The 17,909-nt window shown below is 36.9% G+C and overlaps 5 protein-coding genes across 6 annotated transcripts; 2 read left to right on the forward strand and 3 right to left on the reverse strand.

The window, feature by feature from the left end:
• Positions 1-545: 545 nt before the first annotated feature.
• LOC6638212 lies at positions 546-1,136 on the reverse strand. Its single transcript, XM_002061553.1, has one exon. It carries the CDS (start codon positions 1,134-1,136, stop codon positions 546-548), a length of 591 nt encoding a protein of 196 aa, XP_002061589.1.
• Positions 1,137-3,886: 2,750 nt separating this feature from the next.
• On the forward strand, positions 3,887-4,651 carry LOC6638211. Of its 2 annotated transcripts, none has more exons than XM_023177236.2 (2): positions 3,887-4,150; positions 4,199-4,651. In XM_023177236.2, the coding sequence occupies exons 1-2, from the start codon at positions 3,975-3,977 to the stop codon at positions 4,449-4,451; spliced, it is 429 nt and encodes a 142-aa protein (XP_023033004.1). In that variant the 5' UTR covers positions 3,887-3,974; the 3' UTR covers positions 4,452-4,651. The 2 variants fall into 2 exon arrangements, with proteins under 2 accessions (XP_023033004.1, XP_002061588.1); XM_002061552.4 differs by having other exon boundaries at positions 3,889-4,150; positions 4,217-4,651.
• A 2,085-nt stretch (positions 4,652-6,736) lies between these two features.
• On the reverse strand, positions 6,737-10,058 carry LOC6638210. The gene is made up of 2 exons (XM_002061551.3): positions 7,927-10,058; positions 6,737-7,861 (listed from the first exon to the last, which is right to left on the reverse strand). Exons 1-2 carry the CDS (start codon positions 9,968-9,970, stop codon positions 7,128-7,130), a joined length of 2,778 nt encoding a protein of 925 aa, XP_002061587.2. The 5' UTR covers positions 9,971-10,058; the 3' UTR covers positions 6,737-7,127.
• A 446-nt stretch (positions 10,059-10,504) lies between these two features.
• On the forward strand, positions 10,505-13,007 carry LOC6638209 (nuclear pore complex protein Nup75). The gene is made up of 6 exons (XM_002061550.3): positions 10,505-10,617; positions 10,676-11,844; positions 11,903-12,248; positions 12,310-12,500; positions 12,565-12,721; positions 12,784-13,007. Exons 1-6 carry the CDS (start codon positions 10,594-10,596, stop codon positions 12,910-12,912), a joined length of 2,016 nt encoding a protein of 671 aa, XP_002061586.1. The 5' UTR covers positions 10,505-10,593; the 3' UTR covers positions 12,913-13,007.
• Positions 13,008-14,381: 1,374 nt separating this feature from the next.
• LOC6638411 (CTTNBP2 N-terminal-like protein) lies at positions 14,382-17,897 on the reverse strand. Its single transcript, XM_023176151.2, has 3 exons — positions 16,498-17,897; positions 16,299-16,429; positions 14,382-15,367 (listed from the first exon to the last, which is right to left on the reverse strand). Exons 1-3 carry the CDS (start codon positions 17,535-17,537, stop codon positions 14,607-14,609), a joined length of 1,932 nt encoding a protein of 643 aa, XP_023031919.1. The 5' UTR covers positions 17,538-17,897; the 3' UTR covers positions 14,382-14,606.
• Positions 17,898-17,909: the final 12 nt, after the last annotated feature.

Genomic DNA, 17,909 nt, shown 5'->3' on the forward strand with positions numbered 1-17,909 from the left:
CCAAATGGGCTTACCGCCATGGGATTTGTCTTCCTTTTTAGACACTTCCGTTAACAACTTTTTAGTCTGAAGACCTTCTCACTAACCCTGGTGATTCCACAATCATCACTTATTTCTCGAGCATTGACAGATGAGCAGAAAAGATGATTTTCAGGGCACGACTCTCGAACCTTTGCATTAGGTTGCGGTTCCTATTCTTATTGAAAAGTCCCCAGAAAGGCTTTAGGTGATCTTGTAAATCTTGTAGATTCTTTTCGTACAAGTCTGGTGTCTTCTTTAGACATGAATCAAAGATACTTTGCTTGCTCATATGGTAGGGGTCTTTAATCCAGTATTCCAGTACCCAAGTGTACCTAGTAGCATCACACTTAGGGATGATGGTTTCTATCCTTCTCCTTAGACAAGTTCCTAATATGGACACTAACAAATTTTGATAATACTCCTGCAAGGGTATAAACAATGCACACGACTATATATAGACTAATCTAGATCACTTCGTCACTTTATATGTACACAGACTGCCAATCTATCCATTCGAAGGATTCTTACAGCGGCCTGGCCATGCCCAACATGCCGCCGGCTGTGGTGGCTCCCAGCAATTGTCTCACTGTTTGCAGTTCATCGCGTAGCGCCAAAATTTGTGCTCTCAGAATGGAATTCTCCTGCTCCAGGAGTGCAGCACGAAATGCTATACGATCTTCACGAATTTTACGAGCATCCCGAGACTTTTTGGCCGCCTCATTATTACGTTTACGTCGCTCATAATACTTCTCATCCTTCTGGGCATCGGGTATGGGACGCTTCTCACCCCGTACACGTCGATGCATAAAACCCGGAAACATTCCAACACCCATGCGATTCAATTCGATGAGAGGAAAATCCAATGATGGCATAGAATGATTCGATGTTGGAGCTATATACTCAAAGGCGGGTAATGTGGAGCTTGTCTTGGCTGACAATAGAGTGGGAAAACTTAGGCCAGGAAGTCGTATTGTCGATGGCGATGCATTAAAAGCATAAACTTTATCATTATTATTATTGGTGCTCTCCACTTCCACAGACAATTCCAGATCACTATTCGAGATCGAGAGCGTTTCGGTAACATCCAAAATGGGCGATTTGGCCGGCGAATGCATAGTAAATAATATTTTTATCCGAAATACTCGAGACCTTCCGTACGCGGCAAGTAGATATCTGAGACACACACACTGTAGGCAACGGGCGACCACCTGGGTTCCTTTTTGGGTAATTACTAGTTTTACTAGCTAGAAACTAGAAATGGTGGTAGAGGTATCCTCTACCTCCTTTTTTGTTCTTCTTTGTTCGCTACTGATTCAACCAATCACGCAATGTTGATGGTAATTATTCGTCAAATACATGACACTTTTCCATGTTGAATGACATTTATTTTTGCCCTGCCCGGTTATAAGGACTTCATATAACTGGTTAGCCAGATTACATGCACACCCCACCGCCCTCTCTCCGCCTGTGGGTCATTGGGAGTCGGGGGGAGGTCTATTCTGATTTCTATGGGTGGTTGCTCATAGGTCCTTTGAATATGTGGTGGGTTATAAGAGTTGACCAACTATTATGCAGAAGGTTCTAGTCATAGTCATTTTTGACCAATGAAATGCTCGACTTGTTTATCGATTCGTCGACATTTTGTTTGATAATTAACATAGAGTAGGCGTGTTTTAAAGTCTTGCATTGATTTTACTATGCTTTCTATCTTGTTTCGGGTCCTACTTCTTCTAATCAAGACCGCATATAAACTGCAATGTCAGAGACTCCCCCATTTAGCAATACCTGTCTTTCATTTTTTTGGGATATATAAAGCCATCACAATCCATGACTATCAAAAAATATACTTACATATATTCGCATGTCGATTTGACTTAGCTGTCTCTGTTTGTTCCCCCCCTTAACTATGTATGTCTCTTTAGTGTCTCTTCTTTAACCCGTTCACCTCTGTGTGGTTGGGAAAGTGTCATCTGTTTTGTCGTGGTAAATTGCCAGTTTCAGTTTGGTAGCCCGGATGTTCCCCTGTTAGACGGGGGGCACAAGGCGCATCCTAATAAAATTTCATAATGTATGCGCTAATTTATTATCTGTTGGCAAAAGTTTAACCCTTTTTGGTTTTGATATTATGGCGTGCCATTTAGTACTAGAGAAGAATGAGCACATGTCAAATGGAATATGGCCAAAATATGTGGTAGGGAAAATCTATCAAAATTTAGAGAACTTCATGTTGTTCGATTCAATAAAACACTCATAAAGTATTTAACCTTTTTGAACTATCCATGCCTTATGAATTTAACAACTTAGAAACATTAACTCCCAAATTTAAATATAATTTTCTTCTAAGAATTTTTTAAAGAACCTAACAACTTTCTAGATTATATTTCTATAAAAAGAATAGATAATATCAGGCACAGAAATTATGGTTTGATTTTAAGTCTAAAATTCTAAATGAATATATCATAAAAATTTAATCTAGAAAGTTCTAAATTTCTTTAAAATTGTTACCAATGACACTACAAATGTCAATTAACAATATGAATATACAAGAAATTCTCCCAGATTATTCAAAGCTACACATAAATTGTTTTAAAATGTTTTTTTTAGTTCTTAAAAGTAAACTTTCTAATATACGTATGATTGATAAGGAAACATTGATAAAGAAATATGATTAAACCCATTTTCGAACGATGTTTGACTTTTTAAACATTAATTTGTGTATGTTCTGTATATTATTTAATTATATTTAATTCAAAGGGAAGTATACAGTTAGTTAGTTTGATTTGTTGACTTTTAAGATAAAATCCAGTACATTATCTCAGGTTTATTTGTTTATGGTCTATGTCGGGCCTTACAAATATCTTATTTCAAATAAAAAATGTTGAACAATATCAACGTAATTTTATTTCAAAAGTAAGTGTTACTTATTGAAAATATTGCAATATAAATATTCAAAAACAAATGACTTCACTTAAATGTTCAGAGTGCAGACAATAATCTGATGAATTGAAATCCGTTTATTTTTCTTAAGTTTCGTTTTCGATTTATTTGCAAAAAGTTTATTTTTTAACAATTTTGAAGAAACTTTAAATTTCAGTATCTGTTTTAACAGTAATAAAAAATACTTACAATTTTTCTTAAGCATTGGGGTAAAGGTTATTTTTGTTGATAAGAATTTATAGCATAAGATCATCAATATCAAATATATGTATCTAGTACATTTTATGTACATATATATATAATTATATTCAATTTCAGAGTTGATTGGTGTAAGTTAGTGCGATTTCTGACTTTAATAATATCTAAACACTTATATTATAGTGTGCTTTAATTGCTTATTTATATATTTACCTTAAAGCTAGTTGAATTAAAGTTACCGAGTTTATATAGAAGTGTTATAAGTTTTTAGACGTAAATATTTTTGACCAATTTAAAAATGGTAAAAGGATGAAAAAACCTTTAGGAAATTTCAAAAACTCTAATTTACTTTATTCGAACTCTAAAAGTTTATTCTTAAACAAAGAAATAACCCTAAGCGAAACCTCTTTTTATTTTTTGTTTGGTCTAATGCATTGGGAGTTTCCTTTTATGATGGTTGACTGGGACCCAGTTGGGACTATTTATATATTAGGCAAATTACCAGGTAATAAAGTATAAAGCAAACATATAAGTAATTGTTACAATATTTGTATATGGCTTGGCATTCTATTCGCTCGATAATTGAAGAGTAAACCCACGGAAGGACCTTCAAATCGACAAACTGTTAATGACACCTGTAATTGGATGACATTAGTGAACCTTTTTTCTCTATGGAGTTTGAGTGTGTGTGTGTGTTTCGAGAAGGGGGAAAACAAGGTAGGCATTAGAAATATCTGTCCTAAGTATAGACTTTGCTTTTTAGTCAACAGAATTCAGAGCGCCGAGTTATTACAAAATTATTTTGAATTTTTCCAAAAATGTGCGACGAAGGACCTATAACCGATTGTGAGCCGACGACTTTGAGTCTGAACTTCAATTCGTATCATATTCATATGCCTTTGTATATAATGGATATGGTACGAGTATTTCAAGATCATCCAAAGTATTGCAATGGCATACAAGCAGAACATATTCTGGAAATGCTTGAGAAGGAGTAAGTTGAGTTTTTGTTAATTAATTAACTTGATCGAAGTGAGATTAGTCCACATAATTCTCTTAGACCCTGTGTGTGTGGCGATCTGGAGGCTCAGGTGAAGACAGCTCTATTGGATTTAACCTCGAAGGGTTTCATACGCTATGTGGGCAATGGCTATCGTACTTTGGGACCCATTGCCAAATTGGCCAATGCTCGTTCGGCGCGTCATTTCAATATGAACTGGCAACGCATTGCCGAAGCCCAAAAGGTCAATTGCCCGAGTCTGGAGGGCTGCATACCCAGTACCAACTGCAAATAATCATCTTAAAGAGAACACACACATTTTGTTAGTTTTCTATTTTCTTTTTTGCTTTTCAAACTTGTTTGTATAATTCTGCGAGGGGATGTCGAGAAAGACCACACACATACATGCGCAGTAGCATATGGAGCACCCAAAATTAAAACTCCTTTTGACCATCAAATTAATGCCGACAAATGTAATAAAAATTGTTTTATCAATTTTCTGTTTTTTTGTGGGGTGTCTTTTTTTTATTACCACTCATCATAACCATCATCATTATGTCGGAGGAACATACATATGTCACCCTGGGTCAAATAGAGCAGTGTTCTTTCCACCATACAATACAATACTTTTGACACTTTGAACTGCTGCCTAACTTTAGGGGTGTGTATGTCTGCCCAACTCTAAATGCTATTAGACAGGTGGACAATGAAGATTTGAATTATGTCACGATTTTGTTTTTAGTTTTTCAATATAAAGTCGGATGTCGGATTGAAAAATCAAATCAAAAGTAAGGTGAAGGAATCTACCATTCTCTAGTGTAGGTTAAATTTTCATTAAACAAAAGTGAAATATATAATTATGAAAAAGAAAATCTTAAGTGTTGCAATTAAAACTATTGAAATTATAATAAATGCTACAAGATATTGTATTTAACAGTTAATAACACTTTGCAACTCAAAATAAAAACAATTAATTTTTGTAATGTGTGTGTCAACATATTTGTAGGATAGAAAATATAGATAAATCCTTTCAGAAAATCTTTAAGCGAATAATGAAAAGAACTTTTCGAGTTTGAAATTACGTTCTTTTTCAAGGAATGTAAAAATCAAGATCAGGATCATAAATAGGATGTAATGCGAAATCCAAAAGTGTTGCCATCATATAAGTTTAGAAAAACCAAGTCATGTTTTGTAAACGTAAAGTTTAAAAATACATAAAAAAAAATGTTCTAGAATGGTTTGATGGGGTTTTTGGATTCTTGTTTAGGTGAATTTTGGGAAATCATTACTTATCCAACAAAGGTTTCTTTGTACAAAGATAGTTCCTTAATCCATATATGAATGTTAGTATTTGAAAATATTGTTATATACTTCTTAATATTATATGAAACTGATTTATATAGAGTATTATAACCAATTAAGTTATTTAGAATAACTCTTCTGTATAACGTAAAGAAAGATGAACAGAATTATTTCATTAGTTATTTTGGGGTTTTCAAAGAACACTTTTTTTCTATTAAATTTATCCAAATATAATCTATGACAAATGTCTGGACTTAGTCATAGAAATATATCTTTAAATATGTGGTTTTGTATGATACAATGCTTTATTCTGATTGGCAGATCTCTTAACATTTTCCCCTTTACTTATGTAAGTACATACATCTAAAGTTACAAGTCTAGTTAGTCTAGTTATGATTATTTCATGTCAACTTAAAATGCTTGCACCAGTTGTTAGAGTTCACAAAAACCCATTTGAAGAACGTCGGCATGCATCTATATAACTATCCATCCATTTATCTATTCCTCGATGTGCCGTATGATGACCCTTGGCTATTGTTTGGTTCCGTTTACCCTTTTGGCCGAAACATTTAGATTGTCAACACCCAGAGCAGGAAACCTGTCGTAGAGCAGGACATGTTATGTTGGGTAGAGACTCCTGCCGCTGCCGCCGCCCCCCGCGCTATGTGGAATGGCACGCATGTGACTTCAGCCAGGTGTTATTTATGGCCCTTTCTAATCGTTGCGGCATAATCTATTAGCACTAAGACTAAACTTGGAATATTTTTCCACCAAGTATATCTAAGGATATCCATTTGACTAATACCCTAAACAAAATAAAACAGAACCAAATTTGTTATTATATTTTTACATATCCAACTTAAGCACACAAATATATCAAAAGTAAATCATTATATCGAATGATATATTATGTTAATGGTCAGAACTCATAAAAATGATATCTAATAGATTTCATACAGAAATTTACAGTCAAGTTTTTTATTCTTAAAATTAAATCGAAAGGCTACATGAAAGGGTATAACAACTTCGTTTCACATTTACTTATATTCCTATATATGCCCTCTGATGATTTTTTTTTTCCTTCTTTGCACATTAAAGGCAATTATTATGATTATTATTGTTTTAGTTTTTTTTTATGTTGATGGTTATGTTTATGTTTTAATGGTCTATAATTGTCGAAACTGAAAACATTAATCAAAATCAAAACTTTTAGCGAAACTTGAATACAAACAAAAATTCAACTTATAATCCAAAAAAATTAAAGAAAACTAAAGAAAATAGTTTCAAACTTAAACATAATTTAATAATTTTAGTTGGTTAATTTAGATATATCTATCTTTATAGATTGTCCAGTAAATAGCAGCAACTTGTCATCCTCATCATCATCATCATCTTTGTTAATTAATTATCATTGTCATTGTCCTCAAGTCTATTCAATGGGTTTACTATTACTTAGACCATATGAAATACAAGACTAAGCCAATGCAGATCAAAACGGTTATGGCCAAAATAGCCACACGGTATAACAAAGACTGTGAGGAACGTTGTCGCTGGTTCTCTTCATTCTGATCACTTTCCATTATTCCATTAAAATATATCCATATAAGTAAAAATATTTTATATGATTCTTTTTTGATTGACTTTTTAGGCAAAAATTAGTAGTTTGTTTTTAGTACTCGCTAGAAATTGAATCAGCTAATTCGTTGAACTCGAATTGTCCAGTATCGTCACGTGTGACACCCGCATTGGGCAGAGCATAACCATGTTTAACCAATTGATTGGGCACATCCATAAAAGAGCCCTGGAAATGTACACCCCATGCATCGGGCAATTGACGTATAATCTTTACCTCAATTTGCATATTTAAAATACGGCTCTTTAGGTATTCAGTGCCTTCTTTTGTTGTTGAGAGAGATGCCATGGGTTTACGGACCACGCCCTCAATGTGACAACAGATGGCACGATGCGGCTTAAGACTGTCCTCCGGGCCGCAAGGAGCCAACGATTTTAGAGTTACAAATCCCGTGTTACCATAATCCACATAGAATATTCTATATTCTCCTCCACCGCAATCATCGATAATTTGTGCTCGATAATAGCAATCATCAGTATATTTGGCCAAAACGATATCGAGTAGGCATGGTCTCTTGGAGAATACACGATTGGAATCGTTGATTTCCTTTTTAGTCCATATTAAAGCTGGAGAATCGTTTACGAATTGAGCATAGACATGGGTGGGACTGCATATATAGGTGACCTCTATGATGACCACGCTACCCAATTCCAAAGAATTTAAAGTTTGGGAAGGGGCAAAAACACTGTCCAGTAGGGGATCAACCAATTCCACATCTTTTGTGGCCCCAAATGGAGCTGGTGGCTCATGTACAAGCCGACAATTGTTACCTAATAGAAAAATATGATTTAAATTGTGCTTACATTAATATATTTCTTTGCTCTTCTCCACTTACCCTTGAAACAACCATTGAGCTTGGGATCATAGTATCGACATAGACGCTGATCATCTGTGGGCTTAAAGCCCATAACCGCTTTGACAGCATTACTGGTGCCCTTTTCAAAGTCCTCCAATATCTGTTTTTGTTCCTCATTAAGCAATTGGCCAACAGGCTGAGATTCTTTCAAAGTTTCCATGTTTTCTTCTGGTATACTGTCTCCCTCTAAAAGTTCCACTTGCAAATCGTTGCCATCGTTATCCGTAATACGTAGTATTACATTCTGATAGCTATAATTAGTCATTTTCGCTACATTTCCGTTCATGAGATAACATTTAATGGCTTCCGCTGGCAATTGTTTCACCTCCTCAGGCAATTCGAATATTGTCTCATTGCCATTCAGGTGCAAATATTCGCCGTAGTCGATCAAATAGGCTTCATAGCCACCGCCTTCGGCGTGGGCATTGATAACACAACGTGGTATGATATTATCCTGACTATCATAGATGCCAAAGATCTCACCAAAATCGGGCATTTGATTGACTTCACGCAAAGGTATCTCGGCTGCCAATAGTTTTTGCAATGGCTTGGAACTCAATCCCCATTTGGCCACAAAGAAACAATTGTCGGCTATATTGAGGAACATCATGGTGGCTTTGCATATGCTGCCCTGAGGAAAGGCGTCAATGTTCTTCTTGACATAATTATATACCACATTACTGGATATTTCTGTGCCGCCCTTGGGTGGCAGAAGGTAACTTTGTCGGGGCTTAATTGGAAGCTTTATGATTTCGGGCACTGCAGGAGGAGAAGGATCAGATGAAGACTTTTCCACTTGAGGAGCAGGATGTGATGCGGGTATTACTCCTTCGTTAGGAGCTTGCAAGGAAGTAAGTGTGGGAGTGGGTGAAGAAACCACTGAAGTAGCAATAGTTTTCTCCTTCTGCGCGTGAATTGGTTTCTTTTGCTCCTGCTCCACAGGAGATGGTAATTTCCTATATGCTGGCCCCTTCTCTTGTTGAACCACTAAAACAGGAGGCGTAAGCACAGGCTTGTTTGGTTGTGGTTCCACGGGAGCAGGAGGCTTGTGAGTAGTCTTCGGCTTCTGTTGTCCCACTAGAGTAGGATATTTTAGCGCAAACTCCTCCTGTTGTCCCAAAGAAACTGCGTGTGTGGGATCATTTGGCTTCTCCTGTTGTAACACAGGAAGAGAAGTTGAAGTCTCTGCTAGTTTCTTCTCCTGTTGTCCGACAGGTTCAGTTGGCTTCCTCTCCTGTTGTCCAGCAGGAACAGGGAATCTAGTAAACGTTGGTTCCTGTAGTTTCACAGGAGGTGAAAGAGAATTTGGGTAATTATCCTGTTGTTTTTGAGGTTCACGGTATGAAGTACATGCTGGTTGTTTCTCCTCATGTCGTAAAGGAGCAGGTGCAGAATTGGAAGGATTTTTCTGTTGTTTCACAGGTTCTGGCGAAATAGAACAAGATGATTTTTTCTTATGTTCCACAAAAGCAGGAGGAGTAGAATTAGAAGGATTTTTCTTTTGTCCCATTGGCGCATTATTCGTAGTAGAAGGGGCCTTTCTTTCCGGAATAGGTGGAGGAGTCAAAGATTTTAACTGTGGCGCTAGGACATCCGGGGGACAACTGACCGACATTGGTACCAACATTTGCTCTGACATAGGCTCGATACTAGACTTGATTGATGACCGACGAGGAAATTTCTCTTTCTCATAATCCATATCCAGTTGAACTTCAATACCATCTTCATTAGTATGCTTAACATAATTTCCTCCTTCCACGCCTGGCAATAGCATGCCTGTACGATTGAGATTAATGTGTAGGATTAGTTTAATCACATGCTCATTGACATCACTCAGACTCGACAATAAATGATCATGGACTGAAATCAGACGCCCATCGACGCGATCTACTTCGATCCATTTTTCCTTGAGGGCTTGAGACACTGCATCCACTTCATGTTCATAAGATAGTAATTTAGCCTGTAGTTTGTGTACATTACGATGGCAGAGCTTGACCATGCCAGCAAGATCGCTCAATTCCATTGTTTTATAGTTTTTATATCATTCAATTAAAAGAACTTTTTCGCGACCTGTTTGATGAGTATAGCGGTAAAATACAAACGAGGTGGCGGCATTGCTCATGGAACTTTCGGTATTTAATAGGGATGGGTAATAAAAAGCTAAAACTTTGTTTGAAATAATGTGTTATCGAACACCCCCAAAAAAAATATATATATATATTCCAAATCTGTCCATTATCTATATACAAAAACCAAATTAAAAAAAAATCAAAATCATTTAAAAATTTAAATTGTTTAAAATTTATTTTATAACAGCGTTGACCCTAATCTGTTTAATATTACTAAGTCATTAACACAGTAACATGTTTTTTCAAAACAAATATAAGAAGAGTTGTTAATTGTTCCCTTAATACTTTCATTATAATTCAAAATGGTTTAGAAATAAAGTGGAGCTAATTTTTGTGATTCGACTGTACGTTAAAAAATTGATTTGAATATTTAACGGCTATTATGAAAACGGCTAATCACTCTAGGCAAACGTTAAGCAACACTGTTAACTATCTGCAGGGCTTACCAACACTTATTACTTCCGCGCTTGTTTTTATTGGACGAAATTTATTTTATTTAAAAGCATACTAAAGCAAAATGGATGACGATATTCCTGCATTTGTAAGTTTACTTTTTATATAAATTACTAGATTAAAATGCATTTAAATACATTTCATAGGAACTTGGAGACAAATTAGCTATGCGGTGTGGCAACACTTTGACCGGCGTGTTTGTTCCCGGCTCAAAAATTGCATTGAGCGCATTTCACCCGGTTAAATGGAATTCACAAGATGTTCCAACCGATTCAGCTGGCAGGGACCCAGTGCTCATCTATATGGCCGAAGAGGCCTCCCTTTCGGATGAGCCATTGCTGCGTAGCTTGCTGGCCGAGGCAAATTCCACATTTGCCACTCTGCAACAGATGGGCCACATGAAGGTCGTCAATTCGGAATATTTGAAAATCTCCCTCACCTATCGCAGTATCATCAGAGCATTCTTGGAAAAGGTGGAGTTGGCCAAGAAGTCAATAGATGTTCAGCCATCGCAAATAAAGCGTTACAACGAAGCCATTATGGTATTCTATGCGGTGGAGTGTCTATGGCATCTCTTTGAGATTTTGTATATGGAACAACAACAGCATAATCAATTGGTGGTCCAAAAATTACTGCAATGGGCACGTTTCCATTTCCCACAAACTGAAGATCGAGCCACTGATCTGCTCCTGATGGCCGATGAGGCTAGCGATTGCGATGACTATTGGCCTATCCTGAGGACTTTGCTAATGTTTGGTGAAGTGGATGTTACGCGTGCCATTCTCTGTCAGAGTCGCAAAGCCCGCGAACCGGCATATCAAGCAGCAGAGCTAATTCTTAAATCCATGCCCGTCTATAAGGAGGGATATGCTCTGCAAAAGTTTCTCTCCCAATGGGAGTTCTGGCATTTAGATCTGGAACGCAAATTGCAGGCTAATATATTTGCTTCCGAACCGGAACTGGAATGGTTACTCCAACTGGTTTGTGGCAACAATGAGCAATGGAATGCTGGCATTAAGACATCACAGGATTGGTATGAATTTCTGCCTGGTTATTTACTCTATACAAAACCTGCCTGTAAACCATTTGAGCTAAGGATTGTAGCCACCAGTTGGCTGAATCGTTGGTCTCAACTAAAGCCTGACTGGCAGATGAGCAATATGAGCCGCATGGTCATGCAATTGATGGAGCATGATATTAAGGTTTTCATCTATGATTCCCAGAAGCTAAATGATACTCATTGGTTTTCTACACATCTCATTGATTTGGTCTATCAATCGGGACATCTGAAGAGCTACTTCGAACAGAATTCCTTGTAAGTTTATGAGATAGATTAGATTAGATCATTGTTAATCCATTTTTATTGCTTGCAGAGATTTACCCGCATTGCGTCATTCCATGATCTATGAGTATGGCAGTTACTTAATGACCTCAAAGAATCTTTGGCAATTTGGTGTGGATTATCTCGACTGTTGCCAGAAGGAAGGAGAAGCTGCCATTGAATTATTATTGCCACGCATTCCTCTGAAAACTGAACGTCAGGCTTTTAAAATTATCTCCTTAGCACGTCAGCGGGGATTATTGGGTGTAGAGCAGGAGATCTGTAAGGTCCTGTCTAAACGATCCACACAAGAGGGACGTCATGGGAATGCCCTGGAATGGGCCATACGATCCAAAGATGTTATTTTGGTGACTGCCATAGCTGACTTTATATTGCAGGTGGGCAAAAGAAATGAGTTTCTTTGTTAATTCTATAGCTAAAGTTGATTTGTATTTGTAGCATTACTCCAATACGGGTATAATGCTGTGTCCCGATGTATTGGCCAGCTTTGGAGCACGTATGTTTATCTCACCCAGATTGGTTTTTCTGGCCAAATACTATGAATTCTATGAACTTTATCGCAAACGTGAATTTCTCTCGGCGGCTGATCTTTTGGTTAATCTTCTAGACTCTAAAATAACACCAGATTAGTGAGTGAAGATAATTTTATATATGTCCTATATAGATTTACAGTATATTATTTCTCTTCTATAGTTTCTGGCCATCTTTGCTAATTGATGCTGTTCCCATGTTGGAATCAAAAGATCCCAAAATCTTCTCTCAAGAGACGGTGGCTATATTAAGACACTTGGAGACGGAATTGGTTCCCCTCATAGAGCGTAATAAACGTAAAACGGCAACCTTTTCAAATGTAAGCCAAGTTATTCATTAATCTATGTAGATACTCTACTTAACATTTTCTTATTCTTTTAGCAATCTTCAAAAACAGTTTTTAAAGATTTTCGTGTGGAGAATATAGAGGAGATTCTAAATTTAATGCGTTTGGCCTGCGCCCGTAATCTTTCACGGGCTCTAATCATAGAAAAGACATTATCATTATGATTGGTTTATTCATTCATTCTTTTTCTTTGCATTAAGTGTAATTTATTTTTCTGTAATTTTACGCTTTTCCAATACAATGGTAATTTGTTTATAAACGTCTTTTGTTTGAAATTACTAATTGTTTAATGGTTTTTTCTTTTTTTTGTGCCTCTTTGTCTGCTGCTATATCAATATCATAATTATTATCATTTATCATAATCGTACCAACAATAATGCTACACATACTTGACTTTTGACTACGACAGAATAAAAAAAAAACAACCAAGAAATAAAGGAAAGCAATCAGCATAAAAAAATTGCTGCAAAAATAAAAAGAGGAAATTTTCTTTGAAATCAAATTTTAATTGCTCTTAAATAATAATAAAAAGTAACTAAATAGATTTTTAGTACATACATATATATATTTATGTATATATTTTTGCATAAAAAGGAAATTTTTTCACGTCACGTCTAAACGTCATCTAAGAACTAACAAACAACGCACAGAGCACAAAGGTTAGTACATATATTATATATATATAGGGGATATATAAGTATATAATTTCTATATATATATTTATATTGGGGTTTTTTATCATTATGAGAATCGCACGGCCTTGTACAAATATTTGATTACTACGCATGAAAGAATAGACAAAAAAAATACAAATTTTTATAAATTAAAAACTAGACTTACAAAATAAAAAGAGGGAGGAAACATAAATTTAAAAAACCCATCACAAATAAAAAAAAAAGTATATTTAAATTAAAATTGTTGATATTTTTGTTCAGATGCATTTGTATTTTATCGGTGGTTTTAATACCCCATAATCGGGAAATGTGGAAACCTATGGAAACCTTTGAATTAAATTAAATTATTTAATTGAATTTTCTTGGGCAAAAAAGAATTTTTTGGAATTCTTTTAACTAAAAGAAAAAAGATTTTTTATGATTCTGATGAAAGATATAAAAATTAAGTTTATAGATTGAAACTACAAGAAAATTTTGCAAATTTAACAAAAACTCCAATAAAACATAAAAGTTTTTGTTAAGTTGTAAAAAATGAATTCGGGGGCACTTAAAATGAAAATATGATTTTTGTTTGAAATAATTTTTAAATTCAAGCTTAGAGAAACCTTTGACTTTGTAGAAAATCTAAAATATTTACAAGTGAAAATAAACAATTAAATATTTGAATTCATTTGAAAAATTTAACAATGAAAACTCCAACAAATTATGGAAACATTTGTTAAGATTGAATGAAAATCGGTGGCATTTTGATATACAAATTCTTGTTTTAAAATGATTTTTGATTTATCTAAATTTCACTGTATTTTAGATTCCCATTTAGTTATAGTCTTTTTGGAACTAATTCAGTTTTTGATTCTTAAGAAATCCAAAATGAAGACAATTTTTTTACGGTTTCAAAATGATTCTCAAGAGATGTTTCAAATATCAACAATTTCAATTTAAATATTTTTAGTTGAAAGGATTTTATGATGAAATTCTAAAAACAAAATGATGTAAACGATCATCTACTATAATTTTGGGCATAATTTTTGTGGCTGAGAAGGAGGAATTTGTTTCTTCGGGGGGAATATTTGAGTATTTTGGCTTAATATAAAAAAGGGATAAATATAATGCGCATTCGGGGACTGGACATCAAGGGCGCGTGGTCCTACTAGGAGAATGATTTTGTGGGTTTTTCTTTTTGTCTAATTATGCTTGGCCGTTGTTACTGCAGTTGCGGCGGCAACTGTTGCCGTTGCCCCAGCTGCTGCGGCCACAGCGGATGATGCAACTGTTGTGGCAGCTCCAACTATTGATGGTGGTGGACCACCACCGCTGCTGCCGCTAATGGAGCCCAGACGAGAGAGTGAGGGCTCCCGTTTGGGCGGAACAATCGGTTTGGTCGGTATGGGTGGCGGGGCACCACGTGCCCCAGCCGGTGGCACTGTTACGGGGGGCACTGCTATGGGCACAGGATGTGGATGCGGTGGCGTGGCTGTTTGGCTATCCAATGCAGCTGCTGCAGCCAGTGCAGCATATTTACCACCCGGAGCACGTTGTATAGTTGCTGTCGGTTGCATTTTGGCTGGCGATGGAGATGGTGGTGCAGCTGCTGCAATGGTTGTCGGTGGCTGCGATGCTCCACCACCAGGAGCAGCAGCAGAAACAACTGCTCCATCGCCTGTTATGGAAGTTATTTGTGGTCCAGTTGTTGTTGTTGTTGTTCCACTGGTATTATTGTTGCTATTGGTGGTATTTGTGATGACATTGGTGTGATTAACAGCCACTTGTACTGGGGGTCCGGTGGCCACTCCAGTGGGTTGGGCAACACTTCGTATATTCTGGCCCGGCACAATGGAACGTGCTATACCAGTTTGTGGACCCGATACCGGCATACTTGACACTGTTGCTGTTGGCTGCACTATTTTGGCTATATTCACCTTCGAGGGCGTGGCACAGGCATCATCTGGACAATTAAAAACAAAACGAAATTATTAAGTGTTCCAGCAAATTGACGAAATTAAGCATTACTTTGGCTTATGGCCAAAGACATAAATCTAATCCCCTGCAGAAGACAGAAATCGTGCATGGAGTCGCATTTGGAACATATTGAGTCCTACTTAAACATATGTATTTAATGGAGTAAGTCAAAGTTTTATAATAACTTTAAATATGTACTTATATATTCAGGCCTGTTCTCCTTTCCGAGTTGACTTGAAATCGTTTGTGAATTTGCTGTCCTCAATTCCGAGTCAAGTGTCAATAAATTTCGAATCTACCCTTTTGTTTCGCCTACAATTTCAGCTTACACAGCTTTATAATTATTTAGATACATTTGTTTTCGCGAATCCTAACACAATTAACTTAGGCGTCATTTGCGAAACGTTTTAATGTGCTAATTGATGTCTACTTTATTTTCTTTTAATAATTCTCTATTAGTCTTTCCCTTGTTGTAGTTTATTTTTCGCTAAGTTTAAAACGAAATTGTCATCTTCTGCAGAGGTTATAAAAAATCTACAGATTTTTGGTGACAAATAATGAACATACAGATACATATAGTCAAATGGGGGGCGTGGTGACAGCTAGCTAGATAGTGTAATTATGTGTGTGTTTCGGTGATTAATTTGTTGGGATGAAATTCAGTGCAAAAAAGTGCATAAATTTGAGTGTCACAAAAACAATTTGTTTGAAAATGGACAAAACAAAAATCAAAAAAATCACCTTGCATAATTGCGTAAACAATTATTATTTATTTATCTAACAAAATATTTCAGCTTTTGAGAGGTAAAGAGAAAGAGGAAATTATAAGATAAATTGAAAAAGAAACTCAAAAATATTTGTTTTTTCGGGGAAATATAAAAAGAGGAATGGCTTCACTTGGAAGGATTTTCACTTACCACTGAACTGACGAGCCTTGGCGGCTGCTCCAGGAACAGTTGATGAGCCAGTGGCTGATAGTTGCTGCTGTTTCTTAAGAGTCTCATGCTCACTACGCAGGGCATTTAGCTCCTGCTCCAAGTCCTTGACTCTGGAGAAAAAGAAAATTCATTAGAAATTCACAATTTTTCACATAGAACAATTTAATTGTGAACAAACCGCATTTCCTCTTTAGCCAATTTGGCCAATAGAGCCTTGCGCTCTAGGTCCATGGACTGAGATTGCTTCTCCAGTTCCTCCTCCATGCGAAGGGACTTTTTGCTCTCCTCTTCGAGACCCTCGGCTATGGTATCCGAGCGTTGTTTCTCCTCGGCAAGGATTTGAGCCAGATCTTCAGATCGTTTGCCCTCTTCTATGTACTTCATTAAAATCTTTTTGCGCTCCGCTATGAGCAGGAGGACAATTTGTTTTTGCCGATTGCGTTCGTATTCCAAAGTTTCTTGAAGCTTTTTGAGTTCCTTTTCCATTTTGGAGACCTGAGCACGTTCCTCTTCCAGCTGTTGATTCAGTTTGGTTCTCTCCATCTCCAGGCCATAGGTTATATCATCGCCCTGGGCTGTGTCATTCTCATGCTTGCGTTTCTCATCTTCGAGTTCCTGCAACATGCGTTGATTGTTCTCCAGAGATTCGGTCAGTATGGTGACCATACGGACATGGGTTGCCCTCTGTTTGTTAACCATTTGGTACTGTTGCTCCATTTGCTGTTCAATTATCTGGCGTACTTCCATTTCAGCTTGAGCCGCCTGAGTGGAGGATTCCCGTGATATTAGATTGCCATTGAGGGCAATCTTATCGCGAAATATTGCCGCATAGGGATCATTTGGTTGCACTCGTTTAGTTCTCAGCTGGCTAATCAATTGTTTGACCCGTTCACTGCGTAGGGCGGCTATGCATACGTCCCGCGCCTGCAGCTCACCCTCCAGATAGTAAAGCATCTTGACCAGCTCACTGTGTGGCAGCTCAGTCCGCAAACGCGGACCATTGGGTTGTTGTTGCTGGAGCTGCTTTTGAGCCATTGTTACTCCTGGTCCCGGTTTCATTGTCTGAAATTCATGTGTGGCACTGACCGTGTCTAAGCCACTGTTACTTCCTGATGCATTTTCCAGCCCCAGCTCTATGGCGGGGGCGGGGCCAGAGCCGCCTTCATCGGACAGAGCCGTCTCCGTTACCGTCGTCGAGGAGGTAGTGTTTTGCTCCATTTTCAAAACTCCAGTTATTTGATCTTCAACTGGTTATTGCTTACAACTTAATAGCACTTAATGGCAAGGTTCTCAACTCATTCAAAGGGCATTGTAAATGGCTGCTGCAAAGTTCCTGCAAATGTTAACAAAAAAATCTATTCTATGCGGTGTTGCCAGATCGTTCACTAGGTTCTTTGTGGTAGAGCTGGGAAATCCATCGATAGTATCGGCTCTACTTGTGGTAACCAAGTGTTAGAAAATATTCCGAAAAATCAATTGTAAACACTTATCGATAATTTGCGCCGATAACAGTTTTTGAAAATTTTGCCAATGAAGGTATAAATAGAATGTTAAATATGTAAATATTAGTAGTTTTTGTAGTTGACTATA

This window comes from Drosophila willistoni (assembly GCF_018902025.1).
Source record: "Drosophila willistoni isolate 14030-0811.24 chromosome 2L unlocalized genomic scaffold, UCI_dwil_1.1 Seg139, whole genome shotgun sequence".
In the NCBI taxonomy this organism is placed as follows: Eukaryota; Metazoa; Arthropoda; class Insecta; order Diptera; family Drosophilidae; genus Drosophila; species Drosophila willistoni.

Coding starts and splice junctions, on each gene's coding strand:
- LOC6638209 (XM_002061550.3), top strand. CDS start 10,594: ATGGATGACGATATTCCTGCATTT. Junction 12,249..12,309: donor TAGCTGACTTTATATTGCAG/GTGGGCAAAAGA, acceptor TTGTATTTGTAG/CATTACTCCAATACGGGTAT. Junction 12,501..12,564: donor TCTAAAATAACACCAGATTA/GTGAGTGAAGAT, acceptor TCTCTTCTATAG/TTTCTGGCCATCTTTGCTAA.
- LOC6638210 (XM_002061551.3), bottom strand. CDS start 9,970: ATGGAATTGAGCGATCTTGCTGGCATGGTCAAGCTCTGCCATCGTAAT. Junction 7,862..7,926: donor GCTCAATGGTTGTTTCAAGG/GTAAGTGGAGAA, acceptor TTTTTCTATTAG/GTAACAATTGTCGGCTTGTA.
- LOC6638212 (XM_002061553.1), bottom strand. CDS start 1,136: ATGCATTCGCCGGCCAAATCGCCCATTTTGGATGTTACCGAAACGCTC.
- LOC6638411 (XM_023176151.2), bottom strand. CDS start 17,537: ATGGAGCAAAACACTACCTCCTCGACGACGGTAACGGAGACGGCTCTG. Junction 16,430..16,497: donor TTGGCTAAAGAGGAAATGCG/GTTTGTTCACAA, acceptor CTTTTTCTCCAG/AGTCAAGGACTTGGAGCAGG. Junction 15,368..16,298: donor CAAGGCTCGTCAGTTCAGTG/GTAAGTGAAAAT, acceptor TTAATTGTCCAG/ATGATGCCTGTGCCACGCCC.
- LOC6638211 (XM_023177236.2), top strand. CDS start 3,975: ATGTGCGACGAAGGACCTATAACCGATTGTGAGCCGACGACTTTGAGT. Junction 4,151..4,198: donor CTGGAAATGCTTGAGAAGGA/GTAAGTTGAGTT, acceptor AAGTGAGATTAG/TCCACATAATTCTCTTAGAC.